Source organism: Excalfactoria chinensis, chromosome 3 (assembly GCF_039878825.1).
Source record: "Excalfactoria chinensis isolate bCotChi1 chromosome 3, bCotChi1.hap2, whole genome shotgun sequence".
Taxonomy (NCBI): Eukaryota; Metazoa; Chordata; class Aves; order Galliformes; family Phasianidae; genus Excalfactoria; species Excalfactoria chinensis.
Genome location: NC_092827.1, coordinates 58,912,540 through 58,932,201, shown reverse-complemented (window position 1 = coordinate 58,932,201; position 19,662 = coordinate 58,912,540). Strand labels below are relative to the sequence as shown.

The 19,662-nt window shown below is 36.9% G+C and overlaps 1 protein-coding gene across 1 annotated transcript in view; it reads left to right on the top strand.

The window, feature by feature from the left end:
• The window catches only part of ESR1 (estrogen receptor 1), a 178,834-nt gene that overhangs the window by 68,757 nt on the left and 90,415 nt on the right, over positions 1-19,662 (top strand). Inside the window, exon 3 of the mRNA XM_072333319.1 lies at positions 3,940-4,444. Coding sequence (XP_072189420.1) covers positions 3,940-4,444 — 505 coding nt within the window. The remainder of the gene's footprint in view (positions 1-3,939; positions 4,445-19,662) is intronic.

The window sequence follows — 19,662 nt, the reverse complement described above, 5'->3', positions numbered from 1 at the left end:
CAGACCAACATCAGTAGTGCTCTTCAGTTACAGTGGACTCTCCTGGTTTTTCGGTATTCTGTAATTGCTAATCTCTGTCTCCTCCCTGCATACCTATCATCAAGACCCTGGAGTGTGACCAGGGACAAGCAGCAAAGGTGGTGAGGGATCAGGAGAACAAATCTTGTGAGGAATGACTGAGGGAACTGAGATTATTTAGTCTAGAGAAGAGGCTCAGGGGTGACCTTATTGCTCTCTATAGTTACCTGAAAAGAAGTGGTGAGCTGGAGGTTGGCCTCTTCTTCCTCATGATTAATGATAGGACTTGAGAGAATATCCTCAAGTTGTGCCAGGGGAGATTCAGGTTAGGGTGTTAAGAAAAATTTATTTTCTGAAAGAGTGGTGAGGTATTGGAACAGGCTGCTCAGGGAGATGATGGAGTCCCCATCCTTGGGGGTCTTCAATAAATGACTATATGTTGTAATAAGGGACATGGCTCAGTGGGGAAATACTGGTGGTAGGTAGACAGTTGGACTGGATGATCTTTGAGGTCTTTTCGAACCTTGCTGATTATATGATTCTATGATTCATGTACAGATAATAAGATCATTATTTCTTCAGTCATATCTCAAAACCGAAACAACAACAAAAGCAGCAATCCTGTCTCTGGCACAAACTTTTCAGAGTCTGCTGGACCACTTTCCCCCAATATTTTATGGGGATATGTGAAAGACTGGGATAAATGAATCTCTCCTGTGAAATGTTCTTCATAGCCCCCCCAAATTATTAAGGTGAGAGAAACATGTATCAGAGCTTGATAGCCCCTGAAAACAGGTTAGTAGAGAAACGCCTAAATCTATAATATATAAGGTGGATTTCCCATTAGCATGGTATTTTTTGAACACCCCTAACACTAGAAATGAGGATATTGTACCCAGTTCTTATTTTCATTTACTCTGTAGTTATTACCTGTGATTTAAAAAAAACACTGAGTGTATGAGAAAAGCCCATCTCTTTGAAGTCATATGTGGAGTGTATACATGAAGTGGGATGTAGTGTAACCAAGTTTTTGAATAGACTGTTGGTCAAATATACCAAATCTTATTGCTATATCCTGTACATTTTTCCAGATCTTATTAAGAATGTATAAAATTTGACAGGTAATAGATTAGTGAGGTTAAACTGGGTGGTGGAGTAAGTCCTGGCCTTTAGGCACAAAGAATAGGATTTAGAAACTAAAGCATCTTTCCTGGACAAGCCCACAAGCCAACACATTCAATGTCATCTCTAAAGCAGGATGAAGCTCTGTATGTTACTCTGGAGAAGTAGGGTAGTAATCAGCATACAGGAGAATAAAGAATAATAATAAAAAATCGAGGCAAACTTTACAGGGTGCTATCCCAGAGATTTCTAGCTTGCTCGTGAGTTTGGGTGGTGACACGTTTTCTTCTGATGAGATGTGTGTTAGGCCATATATTGCATAGATACTGCAGTTATCTATTTCTGAGCCCTTTTAGGGGCAGGACTGCAACTTTCCACACTGGTCTGCTGAAGATTGTTCATAGAGTCTTTGGTTAAATACTGTGGTGCAGACATGTTGCTGATTTTGCTTAACACTACAGTGTGTTTCGTTGTTGTTTTTGTATGGTAGAAATTTTAAATATTTGTGTCTGTGATAACACACAATCCTCCCAAAATAATTCATGACATAAAAAAGAAATTGCATAGAAGGAGCACAGAGGTTGCATAGGACACGCTCAGAAATCAGCTCTGTGTGCATACACTTCTTTCTCCCCTCTTCTGCACAGCTATTATGCTTTAACGTTTTATTACATGTCAAGGTAGTATTTCTGAAATAGTATGCACATCAGATAATGCTTTAAATAAAAAGTTAAAGTCTATTTTGTAGTGTACATAAGAAGCGGGCACTTCATATGTTAGACAGGCTCACATTAATTCTCAGATTATGCAGCATAATATGAGACAATGCTTCTTCTGTGTATTACTGAAGCACGAAATGAATCTATAAGAGTGACCGACCTTAAACTCGTAACTGCCATTCATTTCAGACTGTGTAGCCCAGCAGACAGGCTGTTGAGAGCTATACTTGCTTGCTGTTTTGTGAGTCTCTGCAGATGCACATTCACCCACTCTATGCAAACAGGCACACACTCTTTTTTTTTTCCTCTCACACTCTGGCATATTTTCAGAATAACTCTTCGAAGACTTTCTGAACTTCTGGGTATGATTGTCTGATTATTATTATTATTATTCTTTTTACTGGGAACATGTTTAGTCGGGTGTTATTTAAACAGGCTTATCTCTTTGATCAAAGTCTAGAATCTGAAATTTGAACAGGGTAGGGAGGGTGGTGGGGAGGGTGAGGAAATCTATCAAGTACATATTTATATGTGTGCTGCTGTCTTAGCTGCATGTCAGTAGAGGTACAAATATATATTACTTGTGTAATCTTGCAAATATAAGTGACTGCTTTTTAACAGAAGTTCTAAAACACCATGTTATTACTAAGGTAAAAAAGATTATAGTGAACTCTTCTAGAAGCTATTAGTGACCTGTACATTCAGTTTTCTGGTTTCTTGCATTTTTTTGCAGGTTGAATTGAATAACTGTGGAATTGTTTAATGTAGGCTTTGCTTGTATTCAAATCATGCTAACTGAAGTCCATATATTAATGTGTTTAGGGTCAACATTAACCTGTTTAACTGAGTGAACCGCAGACCACAACAATGATTCTAGAGAAATTGGGACGGTTTCTGAAGGTTTTCATTTAGCTCATTCAGGAGAACTGGTTTGTGAAAAGTTAAAATTATTTGGGATGAGATTGCAAGATGAGGCATGCATACCACACCTTTTCATTATGTCCTTTCTCCTCCTTTTTTTTTTTTTTTTTCCTTTCCTTTTTTTTTTTTTTTTTTTTTCCCTAAAGATAACTTTGAGAATTATTTCAGTTTATTTTAACACTGATTCCATTCAAGTACTTTATTTTCCAGTTGATTGCAAAATCTAAGCTTGCTGAACTTTTGTTTGTGGGAATAGAAAAAAATAAAATAAAAAATCCTGTATTCCTTTTTTATGCACTGAAATCTTTCTTCCCAATTTCTAAGATCTTACCATGGCAAAGTCTGAAGGATGCTTTGCTTTATTGTTTTACAAGGTAAAACAGAAACAGACAGGAATTTATGGGCTAATCTAAATCTATTCCTCCCCCTTTTTAATGTAAATTTTCACTTCAGCTAGTTCAGGTTGCTGTTACTGATAAATCTTGTTATAAACCTGTTGTCCTACACAGATCTTTTACATTCTTTAATTTCTGTTAGCTAGTTTTGTTGACAGAGACTTGTTACACACACAGATGCATGCGCTTGCAGATGCATTTTGCTTTGCCATATCTCAGTTACAGCATAGTCCTACCCAGGGTCATTACAATGTACACATTACATATTTCTAGCAAACATGAAAATGAATCAAACAGGGAGAGATAAGCACAGATAGATTGGAGCCTGCTGAGGAAATAAAAGGCAGTAATCTGGCTGACCACTGGACTAGTCTTCCTTGTCTGATTTCAGCGTCCTTTCCCGTTAGCTGCTGTGGAGCGCTCGCTGCCCTGCAGTGAAAAACTAAATGACTAGCAAGAATAAAGTAACATTTAGTGGGACAATTGTTTGGTGTACCTCCAAAACTAATTGTTTCTGAAGTGATGTTTGAATCAGCGTCGGCACAAGGCAAGAGCCCCTGGCTTGCAGCCAGCACCTTGTAACGCATATTAGCGCAGATGAGGAGTTCTCAAAAGTTAGAGGGAGAGGGAGAATGTGCCTTTCCAGTGCTCACCCTGCATTTGTTTGTATACTCCTCCTCGCCGAGATCAGAGGAATACCTGTGTAGTGCTGCTTTAACATGATTTCTGCTGAGCCTCAGAATAGGTTCTGGTGTTTTTTTTAGGTGGACTGCCAGCTGCCGATCTCGCTGTTGACAGTAAAAGCAGATATGTTCCTTGCTCCCTGCCATTAGCAATGACCATGACCCTTCACACCAAAGCCTCTGGAGTTACCCTGCTGCACCAGATTCAAGGCACTGAACTGGAGACTCTGAGCAGACCTCAGCTGAAGATTCCCCTGGAACGATCACTCAGCGACATGTACGTGGAAAGCAACAAGACAGGAGTTTTTAACTACCCAGAAGGGGCCACCTACGATTTTGGTACTACCGCTCCAGTGTACGGCTCTACTACACTCAGTTATGCCCCTACTTCTGAATCTTTTGGGTCCAGCAGCCTGGCAGGATTTCATTCTCTGAACAATGTCCCACCAAGCCCAGTAGTGTTCTTGCAAACAGCACCCCAGCTCTCACCCTTCATCCATCACCACAGCCAGCAGGTACCCTACTACCTTGAAAATGAACAGGGCAGCTTCGGGATGAGGGAAACTGCTCCTCCAGCCTTCTACAGGTAAGTGCAACAGAGAATTTCTCTTTCTTCTTTAAGCAGCTATGCTGAGAAATCAGAATGTTTAAATATGTCTGCCCTACACTTTCATTTTTGTGTAAAGGACTGTGTAATCTTGTGGAATCATCCATGATATCGGGACGATAAAAATAGCGGAGGATAAAACAAAACTGTAGCTCACAGTTTACTGTGCCTGTGAGCTGTAAATTCTGAAAACTGTAAGTAAATGGGAAACAAATTAGATAATGAGTGTAAATGTTTCCTGGGAAAACATGAAATCATAATTGATTAAGGAGTGGCAAACAATCTCCCTGTTGCAATATATTAAAATTACTGTCTAGAAGTATACTGAAAATGTGCAAGTGGCTGTTTGTTCATCTGTTAGCTGCTAGTAAGAGTATTTCTTACCTCTGGTTTCCTTTACAGGATAAGTGACTTATATAGGAAATAGTTCATAGGCACAATATCCTTCCAAATCAAACTGTTTGAACTGTTTCAGTGACAGTATTTCAGGCAGCAACCACTTTAATGAACTGCCATAAAAGCTATGTGCCTTGCATTTTTAATCAAACTTTGATATATATTAAGCATAAATCTAGCATGCTACATTCCAAAATATTTTTTATAAATTTAAATATGATTTCTTTTTAAATTTATTTATATTTATCCCTCAATAGAAGTGTTTTAATATGCACTGACAATTGTGAAAGCATATACTTAATTTCTGACACATGTGGGAGAAACTGACAGAACTGTAGCTTCCAAGAAAATATAATCAAACACACCAGTACTCACGTTGTTAATTTTTGTTAATAGCTTAATTTTGTACCGGCACATCATAACGGACTACAGCAAATTAAAATGAACAGTTAGCTCCTAAATGCTGTCCATGTCAGCTTATTTGTGAAGTACAGGTGAGTTTGATACAAATGGAGTGACCCTCCAAAAATAAAACCAGGTTATCATTTCGCTGCCAAGGCCAGACTTATTTCTTGTTGGGAACAGCAATGTAGGTTATTAAACACAGTGTCATGCAACCTGAGAGAATCTTGCAGCAGAATCTGGTCCAAAAAAACAGATGGTGATTGCACTTTTTGCAAATGATTAATCGGTTTTGGGGATCAAGTGGAATAAAGACAAGTGAAAAGATAATGGTTAGGCCAGGCAGCCCAGCAAATATGTCTCTTAGCTGAACTGACTCAAACAAAATGCATTTTAGAGCAAAAGAAGGCAATACCTCTAGGAGGAATGAATACATGTCTGAACTTTGAGTATCTGGATTGTTTAACAGTGATGTGGGTGTGAAAGTGTTTTTTTTTTTTTTTTTTTTTTAATTTTATTATTATTATTATTTTAATATGAATGTCCAGTGCAAAACCCTGTTAGAAATCATTTATGGGACGTGAGGTATGTAAACAGTGGAATAGCGAGTCTGTGAAGCTGAAATGTACATGCAGGAAATGGGCTAAAGTGAGGGCTTTTTACTTAAGGAGGGAGAAAAACCAAGAATCAGTTGGAAATGAAAACTGAGCTGTGGAAATGGCATTATTTTATTTTCTAATAGTGAGTGGAGGTGGGACACTTCAAAATAAAAATAGCATACATTGTAGTAGTAACATTCAGCTGCTGTAACAAGCATTAAAGGGCAGCGCTGTATTCCCATTGTCCCGATGTTTCCAGTCAAGGATGGGCGTGTCCTTTCAAGATGCATTTTAGATGTATACAATTTATGGGGCTTAAAGCAGCGGAAATTAGGTGAATGTATGATCTTGGCAGTGCAGGTGGTTTATCCGAATACAGAGTTACACGGCTGATTTAATGGCCTCTTCTGGCCTTGATTCTGTAATACGCATTTGACATGTAATAGGAACTGTGAACCAAAGTCCTCCCTATGATTATCTTCTGTTACCAGGCATAGTACTGTTAGGATTAAATTGATAAAGCTTTGCTTTTTTAAAATTTCACAAAGACCATGTTAGGGAAGTTGTCATCTTGACAAAATTAAATTTCAGGTCCTTATTCTTGTATTCCAGTTATAAATAATATGCTAGAAATATTCTAAATAGATGTTAGGTGTTCGGTGTCTGGGAGACATCTCAGTATCTAATCATAGGGTACAAGAACAATTTCTTTCAAAAATTTTAGTGCATTACTTTCCAATTTTCTATATTTGTTTGTCTGTTCCAATCCAACCTGAATTCAATCTGGATTCTGGGACAAAAGAGAATGTAAGGCAGTGTAATCTGGCAACAAACACATAGATGTTGGAGATTTGAAGATGTCTAAGTAAGAAAATGATGAATTTCTGATGTATCATACTAGTAGGAGTGGTAAAGGCGAAAAAACCTAAAACCAAAGCCATACCAAAATTTAAATTCTATCATATTCCGTTTATGATCTCTTGCTTGCTGTGATAATAAGTAATGTAACCAGAGACTCAAGAAGCCCCCTTGAAAATTCTTATTTGCCCTTTTGGTGCAGCTGTTGTGCTGTTTAGCTTGCAGTACTGTAAAGTTTGAATTGCATCCTCCTGTTATACACTGGATTTGTGATGCAAAATAGTGCATTCTCTGATACAAGTAACTAGGACAATAAATATTCACTGTAGATTGGAGCTGAAATTATATTTTGCATATACTCAGATAAAATGCTCAAAGTATTCAGTCACAAGAATAAAAATACTTCATGTGTAATAAGGAAAATTTTTAATGTAGTTACATTTTGTTAATAAGCATTGAAAATCATGCTATTAACACGTACTAATTTACACATGTGTATTAATACTGAAGTTACATTTTATTTCTTTCAAATCGTGTTTTAATTTCAAAAGACTTTATTTCTTATTGCAAGATAATGACAGACTTCTGTGTCCAGCTGTAGAACATAACAGTACATAGAGAAAAGAACAAATGTTGTAAATAATAATAATTAAAAAACATAGCACCGGTCTCTTTCATACTGTGCTTTCTAAATCACGGGTCATCCGAAGTTGAGATAAGAGAATGGGTTTAATTAATTCATATTGTGCTGTCTTTAGCCTGACTTTTTTTTTTTATATCTGACCTTGTGGCTGGTTTTATAGGGAGCCAAACTAAAATACCTTTCCCTTATCTCACAGTGTCTGTATCTTTTAGTAAGGGGGAGAAGGCACAGCACTAGTAACATTTTTAATTCTCTTCATATCTTACATATATTTTATTTTCTCCAACACCTTTTTTTAGTAGCGGTTTTTATTAAAGGTAGTTTACTCGTTGATTATTATTACAGGAAATCCTGCACTCATGGGTACTGTAGTAAACTAACTGTAAGATTTCTTTTGTTCTTAACTATTACGTATGGGTTCTGGTCAAATTATTTCCTTGCCCTTTTGGTCAGGCTTTTGTTCATTCATAGAAATACCATGAAGGCATTCAGTACCTAATTTACCTCCATATATTCTTATAACAACATTGAAGATGATTTTTGTTGTTCCTCCAGTGTGCGATGTTTGAGTGTTATCCCACTGAGTCTGCACATCTCAAATAAAATTCTGTCTGTATTTCAGGCTCTCTGTAGCCTTTGTTTGGTGCTGCTTCCAAATCTGACTGAAACCCATGTGAAATGAGGTGGCTCTTACCAGCTACCTGATGAGGGAGCTTTTTGTTTGTAGTGAGTGACAGAGCCAGGGAAAGTGCATACAAGCAGAAATATTATATGAAAAATCGTTAGTTACTTCCTCTAGTACCTCAAGCTCTGGAATTAGATTAAGACAATAATTTATTTCGCTTCACTCCTCATTATCACATATGTCTCTTCTGCATTTCATAAACGTGTTTGAAGAACAGTGTTATTCAACCTGTGTTTTGTTTTTTTTTTGTTTTGTTTTTTAACCTTACCTGACTCATTATGAGTTTTTCTAGCTGCTCATACCGAATTTTAAATAATGAGGATTTTCTCAAATTTTAAAATTAAAAGAATGTTAGAGTGAATAAAAAAATCGAAGGACCGTGAGTTTAGGGTTTTTTTTTGTTTGTCTGTTTTTTTTTTTTGTTTGTTTGTTTGTTTGTTTTGTGTTTGTTTTTAATTTATTTTTATTTATAATGAAGTATGAGTTATTCCAGAACATGAAGGAATACTGTGCACGATAAAGTTGCTTTTCTCTAAAGCAACAATCTGTTCTCAGGTCCTCATCAAGCATCAGTGAGGTGTGATATTTGACCAGAGTTTCCTCAGCATTCAGTGTTTCTGTTTTCAGAGATTGTCCTGGTATACCTGTTAATTTTACAGCAATAGGTGCCTGTAAAGAAAGAGATAGGAAAACTGCATGTTTTTCTATCTCATGGAAGAGCACATTACAATCATGAGGGTCTTGTAGATACCAACTTGTTTGTATTTTCAGCTTTCCTTGAGGAATGTATTGATGCAGTTTCAGAGGCTGTAAGATTAGATAGGGCTGGTAGATATTACACAGGATTTAATGAGCACCTATAACTTCCTGGAGTAGCAGGTGGCTATCAGTGAGGATAGTCATCTAGGATACCTCAAATAACATAAGATGTGGACAGCAGCATCAAACCTTCACATGGACACATTTCTTAGTCTGTGGAAACACAGAGAGAAAAAGGCACTGTAAAGAAACACATAACCTTTTTCTGAGGTACATGATTCCAAAAGACCAGGTGTATCAGGGTCTAGAAATGTTAGTTTCTCTTTCTGTACCATAAAGATAGCCAAACAGACTCATTCTAGTATAGATATCTATTTAGTGGAGATGGAGGTAGATATGTATTGATGTTCAAAATTATGTGAAATTAATTCCACCACATATCCTACTTCTAAAGAATCAAAGCAGTCAACGTCTGCAGTCTCCCTTCAGATAGATACTGCACTACATCCCTTGAGAGGAAGAGAGAGTATTGACTCTGTGTCATTGGCCTTGATCACTCTTGCTCTGAGATTACTGAAACAACAAACACTGCTCACCATATCTACTATGATAGGGAAAGCATTAATTGCTGACACCACTTCTTCAGCAATTGCAAAGTGAACATCAAATCCTAGGAAACATGAAAGGCTAAAAAGGAGAGGAGTCCTGCAAGTAAAATGCAACCACTTCTAATAAATCGATACAAAGTAATTTGGTGTTGTTTACAATGACTTACTAAAACTAATCATGGCCTCCCTGCTTTGTCTACAGGGAGTTTTCTGTTATTTATTCATGCATAAGAGCTGAGATTAGGGCAGAGATGCTATCCTTAAGCACTCTCACTGAAAGCAATGTTTTCATTGTGGGTTCTGCTTGGAAAATTTATTAGAAGTCAGACCTGAGATTCTAAATTATTCCTGTTTATTTGGATTGAGCTGCAAGTGGACATTGTTTACCAGAGGTTATTGGGAAGTCTGCTCAATATGATGCTGGTCAAAGCAAGGCATTTCAGCTTTTCTGCTAAGTTCATATTCCAGTTGCTGGAAGTGTTCTTCTCTCATCTGACTCAAGATCTTCTGGTGAAAGACTATCAACTTATGAGATATTACTTTCCATATTTTACCCATTACTTACTTACAGGGACACCCCTTTGAGACAGGAAGACCACAAAATTCAATTTGCAAATTAATCTTCCTTGACAAGGTATAACAACACTGGAATTGGGAATTATCTGGGCAATTAATTTTAATCTTTCAATAGAACAAGGAAATGTAGTCCTTAGAAAACATGGGGCTTAAATATGTGTGTCTTATACATAAATTCTATTTGATAGGTGTTCAGAACACCAGTGATCTTCCAGCCATTGCAGTGACTATCAGAACTAGTGACACAACTACTAGCTTGTACATAAATAAGAAAAAGTGCCTCTCCTTTTTTTTTTTTTTTTTTTTTTTTTTTTTTTCCTCTCTATGGAAGCCATTAGTAAAAGAAAGGAACATTAATGGTTGAAAATCAGAAGTAACTAAGAATGCATCTTAAGCAAGCTGTTGGTGGCTAACAGCAAAAAGACTTGTGTGTAAGCACTTCAAATACAGTGAGTAAAAAATCATTTTACAACTTCAAGAGTATAGTCTGTCACACAATGAGTGGAATATATCGCATTCTGTTTCCATGTGCTTCTGTCTCACAACCAGTCCAGTTCTCAAAATGTACCTCTCCAGGACTTGGGTAGCAGTATCTATCTAGGGGAGTTATTGAGACCCTTTGTCTTCCCTTGACAATGACACACCTGTGAGCAGCTAGACAGCACTGAGCTGAATTTGATATCCACGCATTTCACTCTCCAATCATAAGCTACAAGAGCATGGAGTACATTATTTTTTCATGTCCTAACCATCATATGTAGATAGAGGAACTACTCTTAACTGATTTCCTAGTGAAAACTTCTATTTATCCTTTGAATGTCCTTTTTTCCACATCTCATTGATCTCTAGTGAAAATCTTGACCAATTCAATCACAAATCAAATACTTCCAGTCCTCTCTGTCATTTTATTATTTGCTATCATACAAACCTGTGAAACGCTGCTTTGTTCAGTACAGTTTGCTTTAGGATTGATCTGTGCTGCTAAAGTATAACTTCAGAACACTTCCTAGGATGATACAATGGCAGTATCTAAGCTAGGAAGAAAGGGGAAAGGAAATTTACTGCAACACAGGAAAAGTGTCAGCTCACAGTAAATACAAATGGATGGGAAGATAGGGTGCAGAAAGCAGAAACAGTATAAGATTTAGGTCCCAAGTCTTAAATAACAATACTGAGAAACTCATAATGTGCTTTCCAGATAGCCTCTGCTTCTGATTTTACATGTTGTACAGTTTAAATTGAAACACACACCTGCAGCATTCTTGCTACTTCCCTTTTCCTTTATTTTTTGAACCTTAAATATGATTGAGGTTCATGAGATAAGATTTGCTCATTTGTAAATCTATGAAAAATACTCCAGTTTTTAAAAGTTTACTTTTTTTTTTTTTTTTTTTTTTTTTTTTTAATCCTCTTTATAGTTGGTCTGTAAACAGACAAACTTTAGAAGGTGCTATCTTTAAAAATCATTTTTATTTTTTCCCTTGAATTACTATAAAATCCGCTCTTTGGCAGACCTAAAATGTCATATAATACCTTGTATTTGATTAGCTTATAAATCTGGTAAACATTTTTAAATTATTTATTGTACTGAGCTATCTTGATCAAATAATACCTCTAATTATTACTCAGTAACTTCTATCAACTAGTGTCTAAAGAAAATTAATTCAAGTGAGTGTTCCCTATTTTGCTTATTAGTTACACCTTGAACTTCAGATGAGATCCCTGCTTCAAATTACATATCGCAGAATCCTTGTACTCAGAAAACTGCAGCAGTGACAAAGAGTACTGAGGCTAAGAGCATATGCCAGATTTAGATATCTGTGGGGAGCTAATATGTCAAAGAACAGCTTTGTCTGTTTGCTTCCATTCTAGAGTAAAATGATACTCCTCCCTTAGCAAAACTGATAAACACAAGCAAGAAAAAGTGAGAATGTTGCCAAAATATGATCCACTGTAATACAGGTCTTACCTTGCAATAGTTTTTCATTATTTGGGTTATGTAGAACATATGGGTCAAAAATATTTATAGCTTTGTCTTGCTGTGTAGTGAGAAATATCCTAGTTTTCATTGACAAGGTTATCAATTAGAGATAAAAGCATTCAAATGATAGATGTGGTGCTGCAGCAGGTTCTTAGTAATCTAAACTCTGGCCAATTAGATTCATGGAGAAAGATGGAGAGATTGAAACCTCAATAAAATAACATAACTGAAAATTTTAATGGCAGCAACATAAGAACCAGTATAATTGTATGAGCTAATTCACCTTCAAGGCACACTGGAGCTTAAGAATTCCAGCAATACTAAATTAGGTTTCAAATTGGTAAGCTACTATTACTTCTTCTGGATCCAAGCAATCCAAACTGTTAACAAAAGAAAACTAATCTGATTCTGCAAAGAACAGTTTAAACACCTAAGAGAAAAACTCCACTTTACTTTCAGACAGATTTAGTAATGTTCTTCTTATCTGATCCACTGAGGTTACCCTCTTTATTGATTACATATGCTGTTCAGCTTTGGCTTATACTTTCAGTGTTAAATGATAGTCCCAGGGAGTGGTCTTTTTTTAGCATTTTGCCAGAAAAAAAAACCCACTAAACCTCAACTTCTTATGTATCAGGTAGGAGGGAGAAAACTTTGCCATAAAAAATAGAAAAGGCAATTATTTTTATTGTCTGGCCTAGCTGCCTTTGTAATATGAAGCTTTAATATTTGATAATGTGAAGTCTGGCATTTTTATTATTTTTTTTTTAATTTACTTTTTTTTTTTTTTTTTTTTTTTTTTCTCCAGAAAATCTGCTCAAATTTAAGCTACATTCTCTTGAAGCATCACACTTTTCACAGTGGGAAATAGTTTTCATTTGTTAGCTAAATTACACAAAATTTCATCTTTATCATGCATTCTTGATCCTTTCTCAACTACTATATAATGACTTGATTGCAAAAGCATCCTCTTTGACAGAATGGATCAGGTGTCTTCTCCATACAGCTTCATGGCTTTTGAACAGCATTTTCTCTGCAATTATTGCTTTGGGCTGAGGCAAGCTACTGTGAGATGAAAATCAAAGGGGAATTAAGTTTGTGAGGTCTCTGGAGAACATCTGGTCAACATCCTGCTCAGTATAGGGCTAATCTGAAAGGTAGATCAGTTTGCTCAGGCCTTTATACAGTTGAGTCATGTATATACACAGTAATGGAGATTCCACATTCATATAGCAAGGCCTCTAATATTTCTGAATCACTCCTACTGTGAATTACAGTTTCCTAGTGTGCAGTCATGATTTTCTTTACTAAAGGCTGTGCCAGATTTCTTTTTTACTTTTGTTGTGCTTTTCAGCCTCTTCTATACTTCCACAGGGAGTTCTGTCCCAGGGGTATGGCTGTACATTTGTCAGTGTCAAAATTCCTTTGTGACCATTGCTCCAGCCTGGTGAGGTCCTACTGATTGGCAGCCTTTTTTTGCAGCACAGCTACCATTTTGCACACCCTTCTTGCCAATATGGTATGGTACATTAGCTTGCTAAAGATGTAGTGTGTCCTTTTCTCTTTGTTAATAAAATTTCCACCTCACTATTGATTATACAGGAATGCTACTAGTGGCTGGCCGACAATTGGACTTTGTACTGCTGATAACAACCTGTTGAGACTAGCAGTCCAGTCATTTTCCACCCACATTACAGTTTATCTCTGCAGTCCGCATCTTGCTAATTTGGCTTCAACACTGGGCATGAGAAAAAATGGTTTATCTTCTGTTTTAATGTCTTGTTGCTTCGTGTTAGTTCCAAAGAATTTGGCAGAAATCACTTCAGTAATATGCAGTCAAAAAACTAATCCTGTAAAATGAGTAAGCAAAGGAGAACTTGCTAAAATACAGAATGGGGACAGAAAAGTGATCTGGAGGGGCTCGTAAGGTTCAAACTTTAGATCCCTGTAAGGATGCTGTTGTGAGCTGTCAGATAAAACATGGACAAAGAAAAGGAAGGAATGGTCTAATAGGAGGAAGCAGATATTGTATATGAGTTTGAGAAAAACCAGGAAAGTGAAGTAGGAGAAAATCCAGAAGAAGACTGAACTGGAAACTTGAAAGAGAGTGTCTGTTGCAGAGCATGGGGTGAATAAATGTGAGAGGGAGAAATGGGCTGTGGTCCCAGGCTGTGTAGAACAATATCCATCCTAACAGATGCGTGAAACTCTTGCATTTTGTTCCTGTTCATTACAGATTCACCTTGAAAGTAATAGATTAGCCTAGCTGGTTGTTATTCCAGTAGTCCAAGTGGTAGAGTTCACTGCTGTTGATTGAGCTTCCGTCACTCTTGAAACAGCGACTGCCACTAAGGGACTTAATGAAATCTGGATTTGGGTGGTGATAATTTACTTTCTTTAAAGCCTTGGCATTTTGCATCTCCACAGAGAAAATATAATAATGTAACATCAGAAAGATTATGTCATCAGCCTTCCCAAAGCTGAGATCTGCTAGGAGTAAATTTGTTTGCCTAATTTCAATACATGTGAAATGAAGGTGTTAATGCTTTAGCACACAGGAACCTTACGAACAAACATTTATTGGTGTCTGTGAAGTATCCAGCTGCTATAATGAAAAGTACTATAGAAAATCACATGCAGAAAATAAATAAGACTGTATTCAGAATGGGCTTGAATAAGAAGTTTGATGTGAGGCTACAGCTGAGCAAGGATAAAAATATAAAAAGGATGAGTAGGTGCTCAGTCAGTTAATATAATTTTGGAAGCCAACAATGACATTACTAAACTGTTTGAAATGAAATAATAAATGTTCCACTGGATTGTTAAGCATGCATACTTAGCGTTTTTTCTTAGGAAAAAATAAAGAATGAAAACCAAAATCAAAAAATCACCACAAACATATCTTAGTTTCCATCCTGGTATGGAACTGTATGTTCAGTTACTTTTCATTTATTTAGAAGGGAAAAAAGGGATGTCTGTGCAGAAACAAGGAGTTAATGCACTAGCATTTCATTTTCTTTAATTTGCTTCTGACATGTACTGTTTGTGATATGACCCTCAGTTTCTTTTATCCCTTACTTAAGATGAAGGATTTTTCTGGTTTCATTTCAACAAAGCACCAAGGATCTTCCTCTTCATAGGAAGAAATGTGTATCAGTACAAAAGCCAGTCCAGAAACATAATAATTTCTCTATGTCTCTTTTTTGAATGCACTTAAGAAAATTACCAAGGCCAAGATTGTTTTCACTGAACAGTTAGCATCAGCTTCTTTATTATTCACTAAATAGCAGCATTAGGTATTAATAGCTTCAAGCTGTTTTCATGTATGACCTATTTTCTGACTCATACATGCCTTGTTTCCTCTTTATCTAACTCACTTTACTGTTAACAAATGTTGAGCTGTCTGGAAATGGCAAGTAAACCAAAAACCTAAGAGGCTGGCCCTCTGTCTCTGCTCTCCCTCCAAGTTGTTCCAGAACTAAAAACTGGAAGAGTGGAGCAAAATTAATTGTCTTGCTTACAACAGGGCAGATATATTGAAAAATAAATGGAAACAGGTCTCTAACGTGTCTTCTGCCAAATGCTTTGTTTAAGTCACAAAACAACTTAAGATGATTCTGAAGGTGGTTGTTGTAGGGTTGACCTGTCTCCAGACTAGCTTAGGAAAATCTACCTTTCCAAGAGAAATTACTCAGAACTTTCTCTTTTATTATTGGCTCAGTGAGAAAATTTAAGATACAGTCTGTAATATGGAAGTTCTAAAACCCAAATTGAGAATCAGCTACAAGATATAGTTTAGTGGTTTGTTGTAGCTATGGTAATGGGAGGATGCGTGGACTAGATGATCTTGTAGGTCCTTTCCAACCTTGTGATTCTATTCTATGATCAGACTCTATGGGTAGAGCATGAGAAATATTCAAGATTTTTGTGAGATGTGAGACTCCTTAAAAGGTGTAATGCTATAAATACATTTGTGTAATCTATTCCAAATAGAAAATAAAAAATAAAAAATAATAATAATAAAAAAAATCAATCCGATGAAAAGGTCAGATATTTCGTTTATTTATCAAGGTAAACTAGCTTTACTCTACCCCTTCATCATCTCAATGTAGCTGTAGTATGGAGGTTTTTTTATAGAGTATATTATGAATTATTATAAGGAAATCACTAGATAAATGTTTACAGTAGGTATTTCTGCAAGTGGGAAATGTACAGAGTTGGATGTCCAGACTTTTTTCTGTGCTATCCTCTACACTAAAATTGTCACAGGGAACAGTTAATTGAAGAGCTACTTTTATTCCTTACATTTCCTTTTTGGTACAATCAGAACTCTCAATTGCTTTTATAGAACGGATTTTTGCAGACTCAGTGGTCTGCAGGAAATCTGGAGTGGAATGGTCTTCATCTGTCTTTTCCTATGATTCTTTCTCACTTCCTAACTCACTAGCATGGGCAGCAGCAAGTTTTCATGTAAGCACCTGGAGTTGTTGTGGCCAAAGTGCAGGACCCAGCATTTGGTATTGTTGAACCTCATCCCACTGGCTTCAGCCCAGGTATCCAGCTTGTCCAAATCCCTCTGCAGGGCCTCACTACCCCAAGGCAGATCCACACTTCCAGCCAACTTGGTGTTGACTCTACCGGTCATGAGTGGTGTTCTCCAGGTGTTGGTGCTGGGGCCTGTCCTCTTCAATATCTTTATTGATGACCTGGATGAGGGAATTGAGTGCACTCTGAGTAAGTTTGCAGATGACACCAAGTGGATGATTAGGTTTGCCATACCAGTCTTAGTGCAATGTTCACTTCCAGTATTCAGCTCTATGCAGCATCTGGGTGAATATTTTGGTACGAAGAAAGTGAACAGTTTATGTACTTATTTATTTATTTATTTTTCATAGACAGCCATGTGAGAATATTCTGCAACAAATAGAAGTTGAAACCTGTTTGTTATTATTTTTTTTCTTTTTCTCTTTCATTTATAAGAAGCATACATATATGGGTAAAAAAGATAAATCAGCCAGAATTCTCTGCGTGTAGAAACCTGCAATTATGCGTGTCCTGTATAATATGTTTATAAATGTCACAACAAATGTGTGGTTGCTGTGTCCATAATACAGAACATTTGTCTATCTAATAGACATTTTCCTTCCTTTGTAATTTATAGAGCAGGGAGCAATTACTGTTGACCAACAATAAAGAGTGGGAAGATTAATGAGGTACCATATTGTGGCACCTAAGAAGCATTTGAGCTTAGTCTCTGCTTATAAGGAATAAGAAGTGAATAAGAAGTAGATGACATGTATTTACTGAAAAAATGTAGCTTCATAGTGTCTTGTAAAGAAATGATCAGTAACATAAATGACAAGAGTATGGATTTCTGACAGATCTAATTTCTTACATGCTGCATAAGCTAACCCAAAATATGTCAACTAGCAGTTTTGTAAACACGTATGTACAGTTGGCTAGATGAATGTCTGTTCTGCATTTTGTGAACCGCGTGTTCTTTGCTTACAATTAATTGCAATCAGCTTATGCAAATTAATCTCTGGATATAATCTGAATGAAACAATTATCTACTTTGGGATAATTTAGGTAAAACATTGTAAAAAGTATTATGTGTCATTCAGTTAGCACTAATGATTAAGACATCTGTATGTAAAGAAAAGCAGATCAAATCTACAGTCTACAAGCTGGAAAGAGTATATGTGGAGGAATGAGTAAAAGAGCACAGTCCAGTTTTTCAATCTGCTATTTTAGTACTTCATACTGCTGTAATGTAACTATTAGTCCAGTCTAACTCGAAGCTGCCTCTGGAAGAGACTTTACACATTTCTGGTCATAATTTGAATTTCTGAGTTTACGAGCCAGTATGACCACACAATTGTGTCCCTTGTCTCCCTATCTTTCCTTACTTGGCCTTCTCTCTCAACTGAAGTCTTATGACTCTGTGTTGAATAGAACTGATTTTCTCCTCTGGGCTGAAGTGCCTATGACCAGAAATAAAGGGAAACCAAGACTTGTCTAGAATTTGCAGTTGCTGCTTCTTCAACACAAAATGGCAGTCTTTGCTGCCCCTTAACACCAAATTTTCCGAAGTGAAGTTTCGGGGTTACTTAGAGGAATACTAAGTACTAACAACTCTCCTTGAAGGGAATTAAAAAAATGTAAATCAGTATGAAAAACAGTTTGATGAGGGTGTCTCAAATTTTGTCCTTTATGTGACAATCTACCCAGATTCTATTTCTTATTTTATTTTATTTTTTACACTTTCAACTATATTTTTAGCATATGCAATTTTCTGTATGACAAATCTAGTGACAGGACAAGGGAAATGGTTTTAAACTAAGATGGGAATTTTAGGTTAGATATTAAGAGGAAGTTTTTCACACAGATGGTGGTGAAGCACTGGAACAGGTTGACCAAGGTGGTTGTGGATACCTCATCCCTGGAGGCATTCAAGGCCAGGCTGGATGTGGCTCTGGGCAGCCTGGTCTGGTGGTTGGTGACCCTGCCCACAACAGGCAGGTTGAAACTAGGTGATCTTTGAGATCCTTTTCAACCCAGGCCATTTTATGATTTATTATAGTTATATTTTATTTCACAATGCGCCTACAGGGCCTAGCGCTAAGTCCTTCTTGCACACATATAATGACTACACCGTGCTAGCACACACGGAACAAGCAGGCTGCCAGATTTCACTTCCCTGTTTCAAATTCTAGCATCTTTATCACATTGTTTACTGCTCAGTAATGTTCAAATAATGAATTGGCATACAAAGTTGAATTTATTACATCCCAGAGAACAAGTATGATTCAAGTATCTCAGCAAGCACAACATTTCCTCACAAACTACACAGAAGCATTATATTTCTCTACATCTTCCCTGCTTCCATTGTGAATGATAGGAGTAACTAAAATATGCTACTTTCAGACTTGCTTCTTTGTCTACTAGGATCTGGATCTCATGACAAAATTTGTCACTCATTTTTCCTAACTGGGGAAGAAGGGTGCATAAGTAGCTACAAAGCATGACTATTCTGTTGGTCTGACAGAAGCTCAGTTCTGTTTGTGAGTTTCTGGAACATGTATTTTATGCATGAGAGAATCAATTAGGACTGGTGCCTCTGCTTTTATGGCTATCCAGCCACTGTTGCCCCATGACCTGCAGTGTGTTCTAGTCTTGCATTGACTTTTATCTGCTCTCATGTTGCAGGCCAGTCATAGCCTGCAAGTTGCTTAATTAGTTCATATGACTAGGCCTGTGCAGGTCCCATATTCTAATTGGTTTTGATTAAACTGGCTGAAGTGTAAATGAGTCTATACGATTGAGGACTTGTCTTTCTTTCACTGTGCACCTAGACTGTGCATCATTAGCCCAAGTTGTGTACAGGTTGTGTTCCTAACATTTATTGTTTTGGGCATGTGATGTGGGTAAAGCACATCATACGGGGTAAGCACAGAACCATTTTTACATGTAGATGTCAAGTGTACCTTTTGTATAGATTTTCCCCAAAGGAACAGCTTCTTTCCTGCTGTCCATATGATGTCATCAGGCATCCCAGCTCAGTTTTTCTCCTGTACTCTCGTAGTTGGCATAGGGTGTTGTAGATGGCCTGGCTGATAAGCTTATTGGGAAAATAATTTTGTCTCTTCCTCTATTCCTTAAGTCGTTCAGGAGGCCTGCATGCACTTCA